General features: G+C 40.8%; 1 protein-coding gene across 1 annotated transcript in view; it reads right to left on the minus strand.

The window, feature by feature from the left end:
* The window catches only part of FBN2 (fibrillin 2), a 261,369-nt gene that overhangs the window by 43,313 nt on the left and 193,358 nt on the right, over nucleotides 1–24,698 (minus strand). The window contains exons 35-48 of the mRNA XM_035014042.1: nucleotides 20,570–20,692; nucleotides 19,884–20,006; nucleotides 15,960–16,121; nucleotides 15,151–15,219; nucleotides 14,611–14,736; nucleotides 12,354–12,479; nucleotides 11,397–11,549; nucleotides 8,862–8,930; nucleotides 7,864–7,989; nucleotides 7,546–7,671; nucleotides 6,959–7,084; nucleotides 5,073–5,189; nucleotides 2,239–2,367; nucleotides 1,675–1,794 (exon numbers count right to left, since the gene is read on the minus strand). Coding sequence (XP_034869933.1) covers nucleotides 1,675–1,794; nucleotides 2,239–2,367; nucleotides 5,073–5,189; nucleotides 6,959–7,084; nucleotides 7,546–7,671; nucleotides 7,864–7,989; nucleotides 8,862–8,930; nucleotides 11,397–11,549; nucleotides 12,354–12,479; nucleotides 14,611–14,736; nucleotides 15,151–15,219; nucleotides 15,960–16,121; nucleotides 19,884–20,006; nucleotides 20,570–20,692 — 1,695 coding nt within the window. The remainder of the gene's footprint in view (nucleotides 1–1,674; nucleotides 1,795–2,238; nucleotides 2,368–5,072; nucleotides 5,190–6,958; nucleotides 7,085–7,545; nucleotides 7,672–7,863; nucleotides 7,990–8,861; nucleotides 8,931–11,396; nucleotides 11,550–12,353; nucleotides 12,480–14,610; nucleotides 14,737–15,150; nucleotides 15,220–15,959; nucleotides 16,122–19,883; nucleotides 20,007–20,569; nucleotides 20,693–24,698) is intronic.

Here is a 24,698-nt window from a genome sequence, read left to right on the forward strand (position 1 = left end):
TGTCACCCGTCCTTTGTGATGAGCTGCCTTGACCTGCCGTAGTTCTACCACCATCACCACAGCCCCAGCCTGTGCTCCCACAGCCTGACCCCCCTGGCCTGGCATCCATCACACTGGATTGCAAGGCACCTTTACTTACAAAATAGGTCTTTTCTTTTATGCAGTGGGTTACCTAAAGGCACGGACTCTATCTTTTTGTATTCCCAGCACCTAAAAGGTACCAATCATTCACTGTGACGCACGCTGAAAGGTGTAATGAATTTGTGTGTGTGTGTCTGTGTGTGTATACATGTGTGATATGCGTAGGTTTGTGTAAGTGGGTTTACAGTCGTGTTAGGAATCATTTCATCTGGGTAAAATTGGTAGAAAAGATTGTAGCCTGAAGAAAATAGTCTTATAGCGAGGTTAAGTAAAGATCATTTTTTTTTTTTTTTCAGAGATGCAAAATAGGAGGGTTGCTAATGATGGATAAGGAAAAAAATACTTCTGCAGTTGAATAAAAGGCTACTGAATCACAGATTTTTTTTTTTTCACTAAGAGAAAAGGTAGCTGAGCCTTTCTGACCCAGAGAAGTGCATGTATTTCTTTTCCCTTCTAATGGCTGACACCCTGCTATGGTCATTGTTTTATAAAGGGGTGACTATAGGGATAAAGAAGAACTGAGATTAAATATGGAATTAAGGAAATGAAAGAAAGGATCTTTTACTTTTTAAGAAAGTTGTTATTAAGATGTGTCTAGTCTTTACTATTTTTTAAGGATTAAAAACAGTTTTACAGAGCACTCACTATAGAGATCAAGAAAGGGAAAAGATATAAAGACCAAACTGGAATGATGTGGGGTACCCATTATATGAAATCACATGGTCTGAAGAATAATTAAATTTGATGAAGTAAACTGTCTCCCTCACGTCTGTCTATCAGAGTCCCTGGAAAGTGAACTACTAGTAGAACTACATAGATTTATTTTTTAATTGGATAACTCGAAGGCAAAAAACCCCTCAGCAATCATTTCATGTTAGAAGAACCACACTAAGATGGTGCTTCTGAATTTCAACAAGACTGTAAAAAATAATTTGTATAAAAGTGAAATTAAGTAACTGTAAAAAGGTCGGCCTTCATCATGCTCACCAGGCAATTCTGGGACCCACTTTTGATGTGGTTACAGTGTTCTTGAATGCTGGAGGAGTTTCAGCAGAAAAACATCTGTTATGACAAATGGATTAATATTTTCTGTTTTGACATGAGGCCTTCCCAAGGAAAAAAAAAAGTCTCAACAGCATAGTCGAGATTTTCTGCTCCACATTTCTAAGACTCTAGACACCTTTAATAGCTGTTTTAAAATTGGTTGCCAAAGATTACAATTTTTGTAGACTTTCTTTAAATTCAGTAGAAAGTCTCTGCTGACATTTGGAAAAAAGATTAGAGTGCACTGAAAATTCTTTGACTGCTATAACATTTCTGTTAATGAAAAACCCCACGTCCCTAAGTGCTTTGTTCCCACCACTACACCTTCAAATCGATTCTTATGGTTCAGGGAAGCAGCTGTAGGTAGCTCTGTGTTTAACTCCGTGGGTCAGGCTGCCTGCAGTGGTTTGGATATAGTATCCTTCCATAGGGTCTGGCCTGGGTCTTAGGCCGACAGCTCGTGGACCTCAGAACAAGTGTTAACCTTACCAATGCAGTTCTCGCTTTTCACTTCATACCCCGGGGGACAGATGCATCTGAAGGACCCCTCCAAATTCTGACAGGTACCAGGAGAACAAGAGCCAGGGAGAGCGACACATTCGTTAGTATCTTTAAAGAGAAACAAGAGAAAAAAAAATGACTTAACTATCAGGTAACTGTTGCCAAATGATGTTAACATGAATTCAACTTGGGTCTCTCTGATCTGTCAGGTCACTATGGACAAATATGCCCTGAGATACTCTTTTGACATCTTGGGTATCACTCATTTGGCAAGAGGCTGATTTTTCTGATTTGTTTCCTTTGTCTCCTTTTATGGTGACATGGAGAGCCCCAAGCTCTCTTCCAATAAAAGCATTTCGGACAAGTCATTCCCAATTGTTGGTGTATTCCTTATACCCGTATTTCCCATGGTATCTTATTTTGGTCAAGTAATTAGATGATCAAACGAAGTGTGAGAGAGGTTCCAAGTGTGTGTGTGTGGAGGTGGGGTTGGGGAGTCACATCATTATTTAACAAAACGACACATAGACTGTCTACTGTGTAGATAGTTACCTATACAATTCTTGCCATCTGGAGTGAGTTCATAACCTTCATTACATAAACACTTGAAGGAGCCGATTTCATTGAAACACCGTCCATTTCTGCACACCTGACCAAAGAAGGAGCTGCACTCATCTATATCTGTAAGCAAACGGGAATGAGCTTTTCAGAGACAGCCTTTACACATGTATCGTGTTACATGTTGCAGCGTAAAAACATATTCACAGGCCCACATTTACAAATATGCTTCATTACAATCTTCATCAACGCAGAGAAAAAAAACTCCTAGTGGAAGCACTGAGTGACCAGTAAGGTCAGAGAGATCCCCACTATATTTCAACCCCAAATTTTGATATGAATAGAACTCAAATTTAGAGCCAGATAAAAAACTGAAGGCTTATAGCGAAGCTCTCCATTCTTTTCAAATGAAAAATATTTCTTTCCTTGGAGACCAGAAAATGTACAGGCTTAACCTGATGGCCTAGTTTGCAGATGATTATACCTGGAGATAAGCTAACTATAGTCAAAGCACAGATAATGGGGCATATTAAATATAGAAAAATCAATTATATTAAAAATATTCTAGAACTGCTAACATACATTTTGCTGACAAAATACAGAATGTGAAAGAAAAAAATCTTAAGTTTCAGTGAAACTTAGGGCTGACTGCTTTGGAGTAATTACTCTATTAATTACTGCAGGTTTTTGAAGGATGTGTTTGGATCAGAGCCCTATTGGTGTCTTTAGTTCTCCCTGTTTATTCAAAGGGTCTTAGGAACTATAGGTAAGAAGGTGGTAGTTGAAAAAAATGTCCAGTTAGCTCTAAATTTTTTCAGTGACAGAATCCGGAAAAAGAAAAAAAAAAAAAACAAAAAACGGGGTTGCTTGGGTGGCTCAGTTGGTTAAGCGTCTGACTCTTGATTTCAGCTCAGGTCAGGATCTCAGGGTCGTGAGATCGAGCCCAGCATCGGACTCCGTGCTCAGCACAGAGTTCGCTTGAGATGCTCTCTCTCCCTCCGCTCTCCCCTGACTCACAGATGCGTGCGCACATGTCTGGGCATGCACTCTCTCAAATACACAAACAAACAAAATAAATACAAAAACAAACAAACAAACAAAAGACAAAACTGGGCGCCTGGGTGGCTCAGTTGGTTGGGCGACTGCCTTCGGCTCAGGTCATGATCCTGGAGTCCCGGGATTGAGTCCCGCATCGGGCTCCCTGCTCGGCAGGGAGTCTGCTTCTCCCTCTGACCCTCCCCCCTCTCATGTGCTCGCTCTCATTCTCTCTCTCTCAAATAAATAAATTAAAAAAAAAAAAAAAAAGACAAAACTGAGAGGAGCATGTTCTGGTAAACTGGAGGTCAGAGGTGGGTTTGAGCCACACGGATCCCGTAACGGTCGAGAGTCGGCGTTGCTGTCCCATACCTTACAGGACCGTGCGCGTGAAGAGATGCTGACTGCGAAACACCAGCACGGTGTCTCGCGAATGGTAAACAAGACACATGCTCAGCATTTGTTTGTCCTTCCTCTTGCCCTGTTCTCCACCGACTTAAGGAACCTCCCTTACTCACTATTAATTCTCGTTTTAATCATTGCTGTTTAGGGGCAAATGATACAATCCTGTACCATGCATAGGAGACACTTCCATTTTCCCCTGAAAATTTATGGTTGTTCAAAATTGAAATCAAACAGGTTTCTGAGGGCTCATGTGGAGACCCAGCCCCCACCCCCCACCCCTTTGTGTGGGAAACGACATCCCTGTTTCAAAGGCTGACAGAAAATGAAGTTTCAAGATGCAGCATGTTTTTAAGTTGGAGACTCTGTCAGTATTTGACTATAAATCAAGAATGCATTATTTGAAACACTGGAAAAAGCACTGAAACAATGACAGGTCTAGCTGTCATCCCACTTACGGGGTAAAAACCACCCTAAACCGTAGAGCACTCCCAGCAGGCTTGCTATCAACTGCATGCCCTTTCCCGTGCATCGACTGGCTGATTGACAGACGCACTCGACACAGCAGACGGTCTTGTGATTATTTAAACCAGTACTACCGCTTTAGTTAACTGGAAATTAGCCAATGTTATTATGTATCTTTCAGCACCTATTTGTTTTTTTTTTTTTTTAAAGATTTTATTTATTTATTCATGAGAGAATGAGAGACAGAGAGCACGAGAGGGAAGAGGGCAGAGGGAGAAGCAGACTCCCTGCTGAGCAGGGAGCCCGATGCGGGACTCGATCCCGGGACTCCAGGATCATGACCTGAGCCGAAGGCAGTCGCTTAACCAACTGAGCCACCCAGGCGCCCCATTCATAGTATTTTTTTTTAAGATTATTTATTTATTTATTTGAAAGAGAGAGAATGAGAGAGAGAGAGAGCACATGAGAGGCGGGAAGGTCAGAGGGAGAAGCAGACCCCCTGCTGAGCAAGGAGCCTGATATGGGACTCGATCCCGGGACTCCAGGATCATGACCTGAGCCGAAGGCAGTCGCTTAACCAACTGAGCCACCCAGGCGCCCCATTCATAGTATTTTTTTTTTAAGATTTTTTATTTATTTATTTGAAAGAGAGAGAATGAGAGAGAGAGAGAACACATGAGAGGCGGGAAGGTCAGAGGGAGAAGCAGACCCCCTGCTGAGCAGGGAGCCCGATGCGGGACTCGATCCCGGGACTCCAGGATCATGACCTGAGCCGAAGGCAGTCGCTTAACCAACTGAGCCACCCAGGCGCCCGCACCTATTTGTTTTTTAACGGTGAAAACATTTCATTTACTCTTTGGTTATATTCCTGATTTCAGGACCCTGTGTGAACATGAAATAGTAGCCCCAGAGGACGGAGTACTTACCCAGGCAATCGTTATTATGAGTGAGTTCAAACCCTGGGTAGCAGAGACAGTTATAGGATCCAACCGTGTTTTTACAAGTTCCATTTCCACACGGATGCCGCTCACACTCATCGACATCTACAAAGAAACAGTGGCTCTAAGGAATTCAATTTTCAACTCGAAAAACACACTTAGATTTTCCTCATTCAGTACTTCCGAACCTGCATTTATTTCAGGAAAATGAGCATGCAATAGAGAAAACTCTAAAATTATATGACAAAGTGCTGCTGAGTGACCTGCTTACAGGTTCATATAATACTCAGAGCTCAGCTAAGCAAGCATTCCCTTAGTGCAGATGTTTTAATGAATGGGTTTGCTTGTCAGCTGTAAGGAAACCAATCATTTGAAACACTAAACAATTTGTTCTATTCAAGCATTATCAACACCGTGCCCTCAGAAATGTGCACAACTTAATTTGATCAGCACAACAAAGGCAAATTTTAGTTTCCTAAATTTTATGAAGAGAATCCAAGTTGAAGAAGTCTACTAGAACTCAGTATTGTTAGCCTTCAAAAAATGGAATTAAAAATACGTTCAGAAAGGTCCTCCTCATAGAACAGATTCCCCAGACAATGAATTCTAGGCCATTAGAACTCTCCTTCGACGCAAACAAGGGTACTGTTCCTTAGGAAGAAAGCTTTGTTTAAGAAACGTATTATCAAGGAGTTTCACTGCTTTTTATGAGTGAATTATTAGGATCGAGGGCATGTTTTCTCCATATGAATTTCTGAATCAAATCTCAAATATTTTTTAGCAAATCGTGTTCTCTCTCTCACAGAATACAGCCAGGACATTCTCAGAAAGTTCATGCAAAGAGGACTAGATCCTCTATTTGTCTTTTGTACAAGCATCCCCTAGAGTTTTCCCCACCACCATGGCTGAAGTCCATAGGGGAACTCTTAGGAGGAGGCAGTAGATGAAGAGTTCTCTAGGTGGTCCTGGTGGTACGGATAGGTCATAAAGGAAACTAGCCCTGTAGTACTGAAATCTGACTTTACTGTTCATACAGGTAGTATCTTCAACACCAAAACAGTAGATGCACAAGTTCAGCTTTTTCTAAACTGAGGATATGTTAATTATAAATAGCCAGGTTTCAAATTTAATTTTCCTCTTTCAAGTGCAATGCATGGAGAATTCTTTTGGCCAAGATACATACTGTGGTTGACATCAGACTGAAGGAGTTACGCTGAGTTCCAAGGCTGGGCTCCACGGTGGCCAGCCCCTTTGAAAACCCCTCATGTGTCAGCTCAGCAAGTACTTACGGAACACTATCACTACCGAACACTATCACTGCTCAGCTAACCATTACATGAGCTACTGGGAGATTTTAAAGAGTTTTGCTACATTTGCCTCTAAACATGCTTTGAAGAGTTAAAACACAAAAGCAGCCGGTAAGTCCCACGGATTCAATGATTTGAGGAAAAAATGTATAAATGTACGTACGTGTGTGTCTATACATTTATTCCAATACTGTTGCTCTTACTACTACTACTCCCTGGCATGCTTGTGGCTGGAAAGGTTTTCTCGAGTGGGAACAGAGAAGGGGAAAGGACAGCTGGTGACTGTGGTGACTTCCACAGAACTCTGAGGGTCCCAGAGTGCATGAGAAGCATGTGGAAGGCATCTGAGCAAAAAGGCTGTGAACAGTGAACCAAAGAACATATTGTGGTGTGTCCGTGCTCGAAAATTTTACAGTGAATAAAGGCATGAACAGTTTAACAGAGCTCACTTGTAGCGAGACGGTTTGTGACAAGAGACACCGGAGTTAGTCACCCCAAGTGGCCGACCCGTAAGCCCCCTGGGAGCCTCAGTTCGCCGCACTCCCGGACTAACGTCCTCCCGCTTACCCATGCACATAGTCTGGTCCTGCGATGCCTTAAAGCCGTTGTGGCAGATGCACTGGTAACTTCCTTGCAAATCAACACACAGCCCATGACTGCAAACATTAGGAATTTCTAAACATTCGTTGCGATCTAAAACAAAAAATAAAACACGTTACACATAACTGATTTTTATGAAGATTCCTTCATTTTTTTCACAGGCCTGTTTCTAGAACCTGCTCTTAATTATTCCAGACATCCTGAAAACGAACCATAACAACAGCTGAATCAAAAGAAGAGAGGCTTGAAAATATCCAAGACTCAAAAAAAAAAAAAAAAATTAGTCCATTTTTCTACGCTGATTGGTATCTCAAAGATACTATTTTATTTTGGGTCTCATCCTAGGAGAATCCACTGAAGGGATTTCTTTCTTTCTTTCTTTCTTTTTTTTTGTCCTAACAAATTAAGTCTAAAATATGTGGTGGAATGGTTTCAATAGGAATGAAAAGATTTGCTTATCTTGCCAAAATTCTCTCTGCAAACAGGTTCTGATAGGAAAGCATGGCCAGCTGCTTGGTGGAGGGGTGGGCAGAAGGCGGCGCGCGGCCTCTCACCTACGCAGGCTCCGTTGGGGGAGAGCTTGAAGCCTGCCGCACACTCACAGCGGTAGCTGCCCGGGCTGTTGAGGCAGTCCGCGTGCCGCTGACACAGACTGTCACCATTGCTGCATTCATCAATGTCTGCAAGAGCAACACGGCCACTGTAAGGATCTCCTTATTGCATCAGTATTACCTTCGCTTCACCCGCGTGGTGACCCGCTCCTCCATACTGCTCAGTACTGCAGAAGACGCCGTACGAGTCAGGAGACCGGCTACAAGCCCGGTGTGTCCACCGAACTCGTCTGGCTGGGGGTCACGCATCATTCAGATTACCTTCACAGACCAGGAGCAGGTCGTTGTAACTGAACCCCGTGGGGCATTCACAACGGAAGCTGCCAATCTGGTTGATGCACACGCCGTTTGCACAAATGCCTGGGATCTCTTTACACTCATCAATGTCTAAAAGGGAACAGATTCGGTCACATAGATGCAGTTCTGCTTCACGGATTTACCATAAAGACCTCGGACAACGCTACGTGTATGCTGGAGGGAGAACACCCACTCAGCATCACAAAAATAAATTCCCGAGTGGCACATAGGCCGTGAGAGAGACTACTTTCCTTTGAATGGATCAAATACACCAATTTTAGTATATTAATTTTAGTGTCAATGTAGCAACGTAGCAAATAAACTTCCTAGAGAATCAAGCTTTCTCTTCAAGTGATGTTTCAGGCTCCCCTAACTGCTACTCCTCATCCAAGGAGGAAAGCTAAGTCTTCTTATTTTTATGTACTTTGTTACAGATGCATTGATCATGGAGACTTAAAATTATATTGCTTACTTAATCTTTGAGGAAGAAAAGTAGAATGAACAGTAGAAAGTACATTCAGGAGAAAATGATTAGTATAATTAATAATTCTGCAAATTCCTAAGTAGATCAGTAGGAAAGGGATACTACAAAAATACACCCAAAATGAAAACATATAGTTACAAAAAGAGCAACTGAAGGGTACAATAAAAGTGGATTATTGAGAGTCATGTCATACAATATTCATGAGAAGGAAAATGAAGGTTTTAGCTTGATATGTACGAAATCTTGAGATAGTCCTACAACTATCATAACCCAATCACCAAATTATGCTGACAGGGTAATACCCTTATTAACACTTGGGTAGAGTCTATAAATGTGTTAGTTCTTTCTTGTCTGACTATATTAGATCAGAATCCAGATTATTTCATTTTATGGCACTTTAAGCTTTAAAAACACCAAAGAAACTCTTATACAATGCTACCTATATGTATTAAAATAAACATAACCTGGAAAAACTTACCAACAGCTTTTCCGGTGTGAATGTCAAAGGTGAATCCAGGGATATTTCCACATATGGTTTTAAAGTCAGCTTTAAAATATAAACAAAGCAAATGCACTCTTAAAATTCTCAAACTCCTTTCAAGCAACATTTTACATACTTGTGCTGACAAATATGTTTTATATTACTTACAACCAGATATTTTAATTTCAGTTGTATTTATTTGATAACAGTACCAGCTTCTGCCAGAAGTAGATTCTAGGCATTCTTTACCATTATTATCATCATTAACTTTTTAATGCTCTTACATTAGAAGTAAATCATTACAAGATTCAAAATATCCACTGTAGGCATTTAAATTCTTTTGTTCTTTGGATATGCAGATCTTTAATAATGATCCAGTTTATATACATTGAAAAGCCAGGTTAGAGTACAAATTTAAAAAAGGATTACAAATTGCACAAAGACACAAGTGTGCAAAAACAGTTGTTGTAGTGTGAAACAGATGAACAATGACTAATGAATGAGACATGAATTTTGTCTCATCTTTTTACACATAAATGTCTATTTTGTTGGAATGTGAAATCTGAGGCATCAGAAACAATGCATCATAGTATAAAACAGAGAGACTATTAACAGTTAACGCCTATCACGTAAATTCACCAAACTACAGAAATTTAAGAGAATTCTCATTTTTTAAGAAGCAGATTGCTTCTGATGCCCATGGCGACACACGAATAAAACTCCTGAATACAGTGTTAGGTAAAACAGAGTGTAGACCAGATGGGATGTGCTATCAGGGAGGGGCTCTGCATACTTCATCCACCGAAGCTCACTGAGCATCCACAACATAGACAGAGACACACAACAGATGCTCAGTTCAGTAGTTTCTAATAGCCTGGTAATGCATAAATTGTAATTTATATGCATCCTCTCATTTACTATATAACCATATGAACTAGTTACTGTCATTTTTAACTTGTTATCTCTACTCTATATACGAGGAATCAGTTTCAGAAAGGAGAAATCATCTACATAAGGTCAGGTAAGTGGCAGAACTTCAATATAAATACAAACCTGTCCTCTTACACCTAAGCCCTTTACTTCCTCTTACAAAAAGTGATATTTAGGGGCGCCTGGGTGGCTCAGTCAGTTAAGTGTCCAACTCTCAATTCTGGCTCATGTCATGGTCTCGGGGTCACAGGATCAAGCCCCACATCGGGCTCCCTGCTCAGCACGGAGTCTGCTTCTCTCCCTCTGACCCTTCCCCCACTCATGCTCTCTCTCTCTCTTCCCCTCCTCCCTCTCTCTAAAATCAATAAAAACAAAAGAAAAAGTGATATTTAGTTCCCTAACCCACTGATCTTCAACTTCTAACTGATGGGAGTTTTTAAATTAGAGAATTGTAAAAATGTTTCCATTCGTTTTTTCGAAGCACAACTATGGCAAGTTAGTTAAGAACATCCATTTGTCTACTGACTTAGAGCCACCGAGAAAGGCTCCATAGGTCACTTTTCATCTTTCTCCGTATTTTCATTTCATTACCGCATTAATTATATCATCACGTCTGAATACGTGTAACCTAAGCAATATCTGGCAACAAATGCATAATCATTGTTTCTCATTTGTCCGATTGGTGCAACGCTTAGGATCTACAACTACTGAAAGTAACTTTCCACATCATAAATGAACCTGAACAGGCAACAATTTTTTTTTTTTTTAAAGATTTTATTTATTTATTTGAGAGAGAATGAGAGACAGAGAGCACGAGAGGGGGGAGGGTCAGAGGGAGAAGCAGACTCCCCGCTGAGCAGGGAGCCCGATGCGGGACTCGATCCTGGGACTCCAGGATCATGACCTGAGCCGAAGGCAGTCGCTTAACCAACTGAGCCACGCAGGCGCCCCCAGGCAACAATTTTAAGACATTTATTTTTCTGTTCTCATAGCTATTATCTTTTAGTTTTTCTTTCAAAAGAATCTGTGCTTGTGAGAAAAATTTTACCATGTACAGACCAGTTCTATTTTCTGCCTAAAAATTTCAGGTAAGTTTGGGGAAAAAGGATGTCTAAGAAACATGTTGGCAATAGGCTGCTTTCATGTTAAAGTCTGCTCATCAAATCCATTCTTTTGTGTGTATTTTTCAAGACTGAAACTAAAACAATACTTACTGAATTTGATGGACTTGAAATTACCACAGGTTTTAAACCAAAATATGACACCTTCCAAGTCGAGCACAGTGACACACGACAGTTGCTCAGTAAATATTTGCTCACTGAATAACTGAGTAGTTCACCAGCAAACTATAAAATAACGTTCTAAACGTTCGCTTTTTAGCAGTGGGGCTTATTTTCAGGATCCTGATGCCTCCTCGAAAGATAGCTCAGAAATTAGTATCTGAATCCCAGAAAGGGCCACGTGGGAAATGGAGTCATACGACGCCCTTGGCTATTCTCAGAACTGAACATGTCTGGTTTTAGCACACATTTGCTTTTACTCAACTGTCACATATACGTGTCACCAGCTCAGCCTGCAGCAGAAGCATGGCCGTGTGCTTACCTGTTCCTGGGGTTGGGCACGGCTCACATGGTTTGTTCCAGGCTTTGCCAACGTTGTACGTGCAGCAACACATCCTCTTTGTCACATTGAAAGGCAATTCGTTCTCACAAGTGGTTCCGTTATAGCTTCGGTAGCAAAAGCTTTTTCTCATGTCTACATAACGGAAAAACAAGCCAACCAATCAGAGCAGGAAGCAGCTACTAATGAAGTCCATGCACTGGGAGACACCCAGTTTTCTTGATTAATAACTCCAAAATACTTCTTGGCCACTTGGAGGTGTCTTAAAATAATCCTTTAAGCTGAACATAAATCATGTGTAGATTAACCTCGATCTCTCCCGTTTTCGGATAAGGGGTTTCCATCTGTAATTTTCTTGGCAAACAAAATTAACGGGAACTTGTTTCTCTACTCAAAGGCACTGATTTAATTTTTAAAGTAATGCATATTAATTTTCAACGTTCTCTTATCTGCAAAATAATGTTCCCCTGCCGTGAGTGGGAAACACAAATTATTTAGGAATAGGTTAAGTGTCACGTTTGATGAGACACTTTGTATCTCACACTCAGGCTTTTGACCATGGAACTATATATTCAGAGTTCAAAAAAAAATGATGCAGAGCCGGGGCGCCTGGGTGGCTCAGTCGTTAAGCGGCTGCCTTTGGCTCAGGTCATGATCCCAGGGTCCTGGGATCGAGCCCCGCATTGGGCTCCCTGCTCCACGGGAAGCCTGCTTCTCCCTCTCCCACTCCCCCTGCTTGTGTTCCCTCTCTCGCTGTATCTCTGTCAAATAAATAAAATCTTTAAAAAAAAATGATGCAGAGCCAGAAGTCTGTCAGCCTGTGAAATGCTTTATCATTCATAAACACTTAATTTCCAAATTTTCTGAACAATCGTCCTGAGACACAAGTGTCCGAGTGCCCAAGGGCGTGACGTCATCCCCGTCCCAGGCCTCACGTACCCATGCAGTTGTGGCCTCCGTTGACCTGCATGTACTCGGGCGGGCAGATGCAGGTATAATTTCCCAGGGTGTTGTAGCACGTCCCAGGCCCGCACACTCCGGGGTGCGCGAAACACTCATCGATATCTACAACAGGCAAGGATACCCGTTAAGTCATAAAGCTACCGTTCCATGAATTCATGTGATTTAAGCTACTAAACAAAACTGGGGTGCCTGGGTGGCTCAGTCGTTGAGTGTCTGCCTTCGGCTCAGGTCATGATCCCGGGGTCCTGGGATCGAGCCCCGCGTCGGGCTCCCTGCTCGGCGGGGGGCCTGCTTCTCCCTCTTCCTCTGCCTGCCGCTCCCCCTGCTTCTGCTCTCTTTCTCTCTCTCAAATAAATAAAATCTTAAAAAAAAAAGAAGTCTCGGGGCGCCTGGGTGGCTCAGTCGGTTAAGCGACTGCCTTCGGCTCAGGTCATGATCTCAGGGTCCTGGGATCGAGCTCCGCGTCGGGCTCCCTGCTTAGCGGGAAGCCTACTTCTCCCTTCCCACTCCCCCTGCTTGTGTTCCCTCTCTCGCTGTGTCTCTCTCTTCAAATAAATAAATAAAATCAAAAAAAAAAACATATGGCTGATTCCCCAAATCCATATTTTAAAAAAAAATTAGAATTTAAAGCAGCTCTACAGAAAAGACCTCAAAAGATGCATTTACATGACACAAAGTGTAAAGTCTTTTTTTAAAAGAGAAAAAAAAAAAAGCCAATATTCAAAAAAGTCTTTCTTTGGGCGCCTGGGTGGCTCAGTTGGTTAAGCGACTGCCTTCGGCTCAGTTCGTGATCCTGGAGTCCCGGGATCGAGTCCCGCATCGGGCTCCCTGCTCGGCGGGGAGTCTGCTTCTCCCTCTCCCACTCCCCGTTTGTGTTCCCTCTCTCGCTGTGTCTTTCTCTGTCAAATAAATAAATAAAATCTTAAAAAAAAAAAAGTCTTTCTTTAAAAGAGAAAAAAAAAAGCCAATATTCAAAAAAGTCTTTCTTTAAAAGAGAGAGAGAAAAAAAAAACAATATTCAAAAATACAGGTGACCAAAAGAAATTTTTTCCTGAAGTGGCAAAAATAATATGAAAGGCACCCATATATTATTTTAGTTGAAATTTCACATTCTTCCGACGGAAGTGCTTTAACGCTTGCTGTCCTCTTCTGTCATTTAAACTAAAGCTTAATGCCGACTTTAAACGGAAGGCAGTTAGGAAAGCCTTTATCTTTTTTGTCAATTTGGGAAGAGCTGACGTACATGGTCACATTAGTTTCGGCTCCACAACTTAGTGATCGGACAAGTTTATACCTTATGCTGTGCTCTCCGTAAGTGTAGCTACCGTCTGCCCCGTTCCATCGCTATTACGGTATCGGTGATTGTATTCCTTACGCTGTACCTTTTATTCCGCGGCCTCTTCATTCGGTAACCGGAACGCCCCTTCACCCATCGTGCTACTTCCCCCCTCTGGGAACCATCAGTTTGTTCCCTGCAGTTACAGGTCTGATCCTGAGGAAAGCCTTTCTCTGGATAGCTCCCTTCAATGAGCGGCCATTCGGGGATTCTAGAAGGAGCACAGCTGCTGCTTATTCTCCTTATTAAGCCGTATTTCTTCTAGAAACACTTATGTAATGTGTTCCAAAGGGAAGGTTATAATGGAAATAATTATAGTAACACATTTAATGTTCATTTTTAGAAACACTTGTTCATTGATTCCAAAAATAAACACCACGACTCTTAAGTTAGAACTCACAGCTAGAAAGATGACTAAGATGTGGGCCTTGCATCAAGAAGCTCCCCATCTAGTGGGGAGACAGGGAGAAGCGAGGGGATGGAAGCAAGAAAGGCAACAGCATCATCTTTGAACGTCTTCACACGATGCCTCCTGACATTTAAAAATTACTGGAAAACGGTAACTTAATCGTTGCATTCCAGTTTACCTATTTTCCGTAGGTAAAACAGAACTCTTATCCATATTTGAACTACTAACTTGTTTGATACTGATGTTTTCACACTAATCCAGCTTTCCCCATTTATAATCAACCCATGCACTCAGAGAAAAATTATAGTCAATTACAGCAGTTATGCTGTAAATTAATTTATCTATCACCGTACAACTGAGCAGCATGGATAGGATAAGGTAAAAGCTATGAACCAGGCTAACAGATCCTTTGAAAGAATCTTCTCCAGGCCTGACGGTAACTGTGTTCTAAAGAGAGCTAACGACTCGAAGGTGTCCATGAAGCTCGCCTTCACAGATGCGGGTTTCCTCGCTGAGGTAATAGCCCTGTGGGCACTCGCACTGGAAGCTTCCGAAAGTGTTGATGCAGTTTCCGCCCTGGCAGAGACCCGGTAACTCCTGGCATTCATCGATATCTGCGGAAGGAGAGACGGCTCACTCACAGCAAGTACCACCATCAAAGACCAGGGTTACTCTTACAGCCCCCTCCAATGTGTGCTGTGCGACCCGCAGACTTCTATGCCCTGGGTTTCTTCTGACCATGGATTTTTTTTTTGCTTTGTCATGCAAATTTGCTAAAATCCAAGAAGAGTGATTAACGTGGCTGGGGATGACGGTACAGAGAGTTTCTCTGCAGAGCAATCAGACATCCGATCACCATCATGGGTCCTATCTTACCGAGTTACAAGTGGTTATTCAGCATCCTGGTAACTGGCTGTCCCATTGTCATTTTGCAAAATCATCTTGTTTAGATTGCTCCACGCTAACTTTCCTACCAGCTTTTCTCTTTCTCTTGTTTAAGTCTGGGTGACAATTAGAGGTACACTCACCTTCTAAGATGATTGTGATGGGGTTGGGTCTGAAGCCCTCACCTCCGGGACACAGGGTATAATACTCAGCTACAAAACAACGAGAGAGAAGAGATTTAACACCAGTGTCAAAGGGGCAGAGGCAAGGAAGAAGCGTCTTACAGCTGCCAGACTCAAAACACAATCTAAGAGGAGTGAACTGCATTCTCTAGCGCCCTTTCAAATACACTTAAGTGTATATTACGTTTTACTGGAAGTAAGGTCACTACTTCACAAATTACACACACAACAGAATAACCAAAACCATTTGTTTTTGATTAAAGAAAAACGCTTCAAAAGCAGACAATGTAGATCACAACTTTTTTGGCTAGTAAATAAAAACAGACTCAACCATTCCAAAGTTTCATCTGTGTCTGTATCAGAACGCACGTTTCAGCTGCAGACAAAATACGACCGACTTGAGGAGAACAACCCATCTATGAACCTGAACTACAACAATCCCTGAGAAGACCCAGGAGTGGTCTTTATTTGTGATCCCAAGGAGGACTGACAACATCACCATTCACGCTGGACTGGGGTTAGCAATCGTGGTGTGTGGTTTTTTTTGTTTGATCGTTTGTTTGTTTGTTTTTTAATCGTATCATGGAAAACAATCAGATGAGAGCATTTCCAATTCCTTTCCTATCAAACACTCTCGGCCCGTTTCAGCATCATCACTGCAAGCAGTCCAAGGTCACGCTCTTCCGCCTCGCCGCTGCCCCCACCCCCAGCGCAAGAAGAAACGGCACCTTGCCTTCAGCTGCCACTCTGTTCCCCAGCGCCATACTCACTGCTGTTGACAGGAGGGCATGTCTCGCAGGGGTTCCCCCAGGCCTTCCCCAGTGAACAGCAGCACGAGGAGCGGCTGACGCCCACCCCGATCTCGGTGTTGCAGGACAGACTTCCGTCTCCTCGAGGCCCGAACTTCAGGTAGCAGTTGCCCACTCGGTTGTCTGCAGAGCAATACAGGAGCTTACAACTGCCCATGCCCCAGGAAGAACTGCTTTTCGGAGAGCGGCCACGCGAATGATGAAATTCAGACCCCACACACCAATGTGAAACGTTCCTCTTCATCTCCAGCACAAAACAATCGTCTTGCTTTGAGCCACCTCAAGATTGTGTTGGAGGAATTATTAAAGATGGACTTTCCTATGTTTAGAAATCCACATAGACCACAGACTAAACAAGTTTCCATGTGAGAAACTGCTCATTTGGGGAACTTTTGGGCCTTCCCTAATAGGAGTGGAGGAAATTTTTGTTATAATCAATCTATATCATGAGTTTATCAATCATGGAAATAAAATCCCAGAGAAGTCAACTTAAAGCTGTGTATCCTGTCAAAGAAATATCGATAACTCCATCTCCTGCTTCTCTTCCCCATTATCTGGTTTCATTTCTGTTTGCACAGAGACCTTTGAGAAGTTTGGGCAAAGGCAGTCAGTAACAGCTTTAGAGAAGATACTTAAGACACCAAAGAATTTCACTCTTTCCCTTGTCTCTACCCGTAATTATCATCTAGCTCATCAGTTCCATGACTTTAAAATACTGTGTTTTTGCTGAGAACTCTCAAATGTACAGTTCCGTCTCTCATCTCTCCCCAGAACCCTACACTGTTCTGCTGGTTGCCTGTTTGATTTCTCCCCTTAGATATCCAATAGTTACTTTAAAGTCAACACATCTAAAATCAAACTCTTGGTACCTCCTTCCTCCACATAAAAAACCTACTCCACTCCTCTCTTGGGTCTTCGGCATTTTCAATAAACACAGCTCCATTTTTTTCAGTTGTTCAGGCCCTAAACCTTGGGGTCAGTCTTTGACTCCTTACTGTCATCCCGTATTCAATCCAGTAATAAAGTCGGTCACTTCCATATCTGGAACGTGACCCCTCACCACTGCCTCCGTGAACATGAACCAAGCCACGGCCACCTCTCTCCTGGACCACTGCAATGGCTTCCTAACTCAGCTCTTCACTTCAGTCCTTGACCTGACGACAGTCGACTTTCCCCACCATACCCAGAATATCCCTTCAGAAGTATTTCCAATGGCTCATCTTCTCAGTCAGAGTAATATTTCAAGTCCTTAGTATGGACTACAATATGTAGTTTTCATACCTGGATGCACATGAGAATCATTTGGACAACTTTTAATTATTTTATTTTATTTTTCTCTCTCTTTTTTTTTTTCATTTTGTTTTTTGTTGCTGAATCTCAGGTGCAGAGAGATGAGCTAAGTCTTGGTTCTGTTCTTACTAAGTTTGCATTCATTCATGCTTCCTCCCGCCCCCTGCCCGACTCTCTCTCTTATCCTCATCCCCTACCCAACCATCTGAATGTGTTTAATCATATCTTCTTTTGTCTGTGTTCTTATAAAATGAGTATTTTTGTGTCCATGAGCACATTTTAAATTTACATAAATGGTATTTTGTCACAGATCTCATTCCATTTTTATTATATGCAATCTGTCAACTCTGTAGGGTGCCCAATTGTCATTTTAAATCCGTCTACTCTCCAGAAATGGTTTCTAAGTCCCTGCTACCAAGTACTGTGGCAGTCAATGTCTTTACCCATGTCTGTGCATGGGCCTGTCAGTTCCTTTCTCTGCTGTCTAGAGACAGGGGAGAAACTGCTGGTTCACAGAGTTTCCATATTCTTAGGCCTCAGTGTCAGGAAATATAGTTACTGTCATTTACCATCTGCATCCAATGGAACTTTCCAATTTTTTATAATAACTTTGAGAATAATTTACAGGAAAAAAAGGCACAGTGAAACAACTTCACTAGAAATTCTAGTAACAATTTAATCATCTCTAATTCAAATTTTTATTCCCGATTTTCTTGGTTTTGGACCAAATTTTCTTGGTCTTGGAGAGATACATGCCTGAGATGGTCCTATGAACACAATTACCTGCCCATTGGCTGCCATGCATGAACCTGAAACAGATTCATTTTGCAAAAGCTGATTACACATTTCAAACACATCTCTAATGGCTTCTAACTTATCATTACTTCTTAGGTTCTTTTTCTTGTATCATTAATACACAACATCTGAAGACATTTTTGAAAACTGTGACAGGTCCTCATTTTGATGATGAGAGGACAGCTGTTTGCTCCACAAATTAAAAAAAAAAAATTTCATTTGTAGATTTATCAATACCAGATAGGATAACCAGCCCAGTGATTTTTCTACATCCCATATTTCCTTTTAATAACCTTTGTCTAAATACCTGCACCTTCATCATTAGCCCACTTATGAACCAAATCAATTACACTTAGGGTATAAAAGAATAAAGAGACCTGGGAGGGATGACTCAGGTGCTTGTCAAATACTGCATGCTGAGGTTCTTCCTACTAAGAGACGAGAAGACCGTATTTTCTCTGTCTACAGAAGTCTACTATTCACTCACTCTTTGACTCTTGAATTTGAAAAATCTCTTCTAGGAGGTTGGTCTCTGAAGACTAGCAGCAGCCCGGCATTTGGCTTCTATGATCGATTTCACCACCATTGGAATCTAGACTGGAGTCTATGTTCCATTCATCTCCCGATCCATCTGACACCTGGGAAATGTTTTTCACACCCTATTTTCTTCTCTTTGCCATATGGCCAGAAAGTGAAAACTTCTGAACTCTCAACTGTGTTCAATACATGCTTAAAGAAGATTCCAAATACAGTGTCTCCAGTGTTCTTTTATACCTTCTTGGAAGATGATGCCACCCCCTGAACCACACAACACAGTAAGAAAACTGAAGATTACAAAACGGTGACATTTTTTTCACTATTACGTCAAACCTTCTGGGTGATGGCATGATTTTCCACTTTATTATTTTTATCTTTGTTTTTAGCATCATTGGACCTAACTGATAAGTAATGATGAAATAAAACCTAAAATAATAAAATGGCAAATGGAAAATAAGATCACCAACATCTCATACTGCATCTTAGACTCAGAGGAGGGTCTAATGGGCCATTATAGTATTTGTGAGATAGAATGAGTCTCCGTCCTTTGGAAGACCTCTAAGAAAAAAATAAGGCCACAAAATACCAATCCACACAAACAGAACTGCTCTGCAGAGAAACTCAAAACCTAAGTTGATGATATGCTGACAGTTAATCTGGGTACCGCTGTCCAAGAATATTCTCTGCAAGGCTACCCTGATCTTCACTTCTACCTGGAGAACAGAGGGCCCCTTGAGGTCCATGTTCCTACCAACACTTTACATCATCCAGGTTGCTGAAGTTTTGTCAGTCTGTTAGGCATAAAGTGATAGTTACATAGTTGTTTTGATTTATTCTTGTTACTAAAGACTTTGGGCGTTCGCTCATTATGTTTGTTCACTTTTGCAGTACTCCCTTCTATCAGCAGCCTGTCTGTAGCCTTTGCTTCAACAAAGTTTTTAAGCAATACTGAAGTGCCAATGACTCAATTTCTGGGCATGAAGCAGTCATCAGCAGATTTTTACGGTTCCAAATGGGATTTTACTGTGTAGCTAGGGTTGAGAGCCACTTTGCGATCGATGCGATTGCTCCTTCTCTGATTCCTCTCTTTCTCTTGGAAGGTAAACATGACAAGAGTAACCATATATATATATTGGTAATCTGGAGTTTGTTAAGGGAAAGGACAATTTTGTTTTCAAATTAATTATAGCAAACACTCACCCCAGTGCACTACCATGAAAGTGTGGGTATTTAACTCTACGTAGTTCTATTTGTTTCACTTACCAACACAACCCACACCAGTGGGGTTCAGCTGGAAATCCGGGGGGCAGTTACACTCGTAGCGACCAGGAGTGTTGACACATAGGCCATTCACACAGTTTATGGGATCCGCACACTCATCAATATCTAGGAAAAGCATTTAAAATGCCCATATTAGCATCTTTACTTTCTCTCTGCACATGGCTGTTTCTAAGAATTTGGTGGAATCTTTGCAAGTTATTAAAGATCTTTGGCAAGGCCTCAGCACAGTGGAATAGAGATCAAATCCTTGTATAGACCTACAACAGGTTCCACAGATCAACCACATGGTACTCAGGATAGTTATCATTTAATATCTTTAATAAATAATAATTAGATGTTGGGATTCTGAAGAAGAAAAAATGTTACCATCTGCTTAACTACAATGATGTATATACTTATGTACATACACAAGCACTATATACATTTATACAAAGAAACAGTTTCCTAGTTTCATGTTAGATATTTTATATTAAGTTATTTATATAAAATATACCAATTCCATAGTTAAAAATAAATGTGTCAGAATGTAATTTTTTTTCCAAAAAATTACATAAGGTATAAAGCAGGCCAAGCAGAGGGCTGAGCAGAAATTTGAGGAATTTTTATACTTTGCACAAAATAGTCACCTCAACTAATAAGAACCCAATCAAACCCTTTACTGGCCATACCTGTGCAGTTCCCTCCGGTTCTGTCCAATTCATAGCCATCATCACAGATACAATGAAACATTCCAGGCAAATTATTACATGTTCCAAACACACAAATATTTTGGAAGGAGCACTCATCAATATCTGAGGATTAAAAAAAATAATAATCTCTTCTGTACAAAGACATTTTGATTTAATTTATATCACATTAATAAATTTTTTCTGTCTCGAACCATGAGAGACGATGGACTCTGAAAAACAAACTGAGGGTTCTAGAGGGGAGGGGGGTGGGAGGATGGGTTAGCCTGGTGATGGGTATTGAGGAGGGCACATTCTGCATGGAGCACTGGCTGTTATGCACAAACAATGAATCATGGAACACTACATCTAAAACTAATGATGTAATGTATGGGGATTAACATAAGAATAAAAAAAATTTTTTTTCTGTCTCCCCAGATGTTTTTATGTAGTAAAAAATTTTCTTTGTCTTTGACTAGGTAGACCACATAAATGGCAAACAACTAATGTTCATCTATGGAACAAAGGTCTAAAAGAAATATTTTATTTTACTGAGCATTTTAACTAACTGTCTTGGGTTATACTATGCTTTTAAAAAAGAAAGAATTTGCCTGAGGCATAAAAATAAAAAACCAAATATGAACATGTCAATGGCATGAGACTGTAAAAAATTAAACATAAAAACAAATTCTAAGATTCTTAGTACAAACATGTTTTATAAACATCCATAACATACAAACAAATTCTAAGATAACTTAGTACAAACATGTTTTATAAACATCCATAACAAAGTATAGAGCATATTTTAAATATTAAAGATATCATTAAAATTATTTACCTTTTTAAAAAACTTCTTCTTATTCTACAATCTAATAATCTGTTACCATAAACTTAGTTTTAAACAGGGAAATAATTTTTTCTAATAGCATGTAATAAGATCAACCATTGCTCTACGTTCTTACAAATTTCATTAAAATGTCTCCATTGAATTGAAGTCATAAATTTGGCTTATGAAACTCTTCCATGAAGCTTTAGTTCGGTCAGTAAGGGAGAAGTTACCCCTCCTCATGCATATGAAAATGAAGGCATCTATGTGTGTGTCCAGCTGTAGAAATAATCTATACTTCTATCTGCAGGAAGAAGATGGACATTTCTGTACACAAATGACCTCAAACTCTGAGAAGGCAGAGCGGGTGTGGCATTTTAGGCCAGACGAGAACAGTCAGGCTAACATGCTATTGAGAGACCGTTACGTATGAAGTTTAAAAGGTCTGCTGGTCATTCATCATAGTTAAGAAAGAATGAGTTTCAACTATATTAGATTTCAAGTGTGGTCCAAACTTTGTTTAGAAGATCAACTGATGTATCAATGTGTCTTTTCTTGTGTTGAGGCTATAAACACAGTTATTCTCTTTATGCAAATGAGTAAGTGAGACTCATTAAACTAATTTATAATTGAATGGTGTTAATCGAGAAGTGAAAATGGAACTGTATTATCAGCCCTCTTTGTGTGCATTTCACTTTTAAATGAACTTTATTAGAAATAACTTCCATTTAAATAATGTGATACTTGTTGACACAAGTGAAAGTATTTCAGAATACGGTCTTGTTTTTGTCTAAATTGATGCATACTCAGAAATTCAGACAATACAGAAAAGTGTGGATAGCAAATAGAAAACAAAGAAAATAATACACAAATAAGGTGGCAAAAGCAGAGTGAAGCTGAAAAAATTTCTATGCAAAAGATCAATTTGTTTTTATCTCCGTAGTTTCTGATACTTTCTAATGTTAAGAATTGATGAAAAACACTAAAAACTGATGCTCTTTTCCCCTTATGTCAAAATTCAAATATAATTTCGAGACAGTATTAATGGCTTCTGTGCCATGAATTATAAGAAAATTAGCATTCACATATGCTTCCCACTCATTTTTGTTATTTCTATAATTTTCACTTTTTCAGTGTTTATGGCATTTACCATAATCTCTAAAGTATCTAGTACTGATTCTTAAAGGAATCAGTAAGGCTTTTACTGCAACTCCTACATTTCTCTCTCGAATGGTGTTGCACGGCTAAGTTTTTTTTCCCCAAGAAGGGAGGGCCCACAGGTGTTTTCTGTGTGCATTATTTCACATGTGAGAATACGCCTATTGTTTTCATAACTGACTAACTGCTGAGGTAGAACATCTTCATAAGTGTCCTCAGGATTCTGTGGGCCTCATTCTCGTGTCTTCTGGTATTGAATGTTTTGGTTTTGTTCACGACGTTCCTTTTCCATCTAGAGCCTGAAGAATCCTTCTCTACGGCTTAAGTCAACAAAAGTAATAAGGCTAAGTCTCTGGTCTTATGATTTACCTTTTTCTCTAACATTCAGTGCTTTCTTCCATTTTGGGGAAATGTTTGGCTGTTCAATACTTTTTTCTATTCATTTCTTTTGGGCTCTCTACTTCAGAGACACCAATAATACTTCCTTTTACGGTCTTTGTTTTTCTCTCACAGTGCTAAGTTCCTCCCCCTCTCCCTTTCTGACTTTTCTGTCCACCTCTTTTTGTTCATTCTCTATGCTGCTCATTACGTTTTTACCTGTGTCTTTCCTATTCTCTGCTGCTTCTATTGAATAGGTCTCTAATTCTGCTGTGTTTGTTTCCCATAGCTCTGCGATTTCCCCTTTTGCCTTTTGTCTTTTCTTGCTTCTATAATCTCTTTGAACTTGTTCACTCATATTTATGCTCACATTAAAGTCATCTATGGCACAAAGTCCCTGTGGGAAATCTGCTTTCATTCCTTGGGTGATTTGCTTCTACTCTGGGTTGGTTCTCTCCTTTTTGTGTATTCTTTTACTGTTGTTCCACACGGCACCTGCAAGCTTGCCGTTCCTTACTTTCAACTTGTGTACATGCTACTTGGTCAGCCCTTTTATGAGTTTTTACATACTCTGGAACAGTTTAGATAGAGTATCTGGACATACCCCCCTCCTTATCTGGGCGTTATTCGGAAGACAAGTTGGGATATGGATTTCATTAAAGCTGCTATTCTGTTAGCCTAAGGTGGGAAGGAGTGAGGATGAAAATGGGAAGCTATGTGCTCTTCTGCTGATGCACCTGGCCTCTCTTCTCTCTCCACACATGACACCAAATGGTCTGTATCCATGTTTACTCCACTGATGATGGAGTCCTAGCCTGTTCCTGAGGGGCTTCCTCCAGGTTTTGTAGTCTCTCATTTTTGTGGAGAATGTTGGGAAACGGCCAAATGCGGCAAGTTTTGGGGCTCTAAAGAAACTCTGAGAATTTGTGGTAAGAAGTAGAGGCTGAGTGGAAAATGTTGATCAGACAGTCAGTTCAGAGTATGTTATCAGATGGGAGGGTCTCAAGAAATCAAATTAGTGAATACAGGAGAAACTGTCTAAATGAGACAGAACCTGTGGGGAAAGATAAGACAACATCAAGGAGAAAGAGGCAGAACCATGGAATTACATTTTGGGATCTCAAAATTTGGCATCTGTCTAAGTGGGGCAGGGTCTCACTGAGGATGAATTACTTGTGTGCCCCTCTTCCTTCTCCTGGCAGGAGACGTTGCCCTCCCTGGCAATGACACACTGAAAAACCAACACATGAAGTACATACAGTGAACACAAACTACCTAGCATCACCTCAGGGAAGGCCTGGGGAGAAGTTCTGGAAGGGCCAAGGCCGCAGATCAAGGAGTAGGATTATGGAGGGGAAATTATTAGGCACAAAGAACTAATTTTTTGAAATTTTATGTTGGCCAAAGTACCTGGCTACTGCTGACTTGTTCCTTTTCCTACCAACTCTTGTCAAGTCGAAATGAGTAATAAATCATGTAAACCCAAAATCACATTGACTCACATTTTTTACTAATTAACTTTGGTGCTTACATGAAATCAGGACCAGGGGAAAAAAATGAAGCTCACTCTACAGTGGCCTTTATGAGATGCATTAGATTCTGCTCCATCTAACAGATCATTGTCAAAGCATGAATGCTTTCGGTTTCCAGTATCATCTTCCCCAGGGTTTACTATTCATTCTCTTGGTCTGATTCTCTAAAAATTGGTGGGTATGTATTGAAACTTCCATGACCTTTTAAGCACACCTTCTTCCTTCAGTGCCACTTCAG

This window comes from Mirounga leonina, unplaced genomic scaffold (assembly GCF_011800145.1).
Source record: "Mirounga leonina isolate KUSES-001 unplaced genomic scaffold, KU_Mleo_1.0 Mir_168, whole genome shotgun sequence".
Taxonomy (NCBI): Eukaryota; Metazoa; Chordata; class Mammalia; order Carnivora; family Phocidae; genus Mirounga; species Mirounga leonina.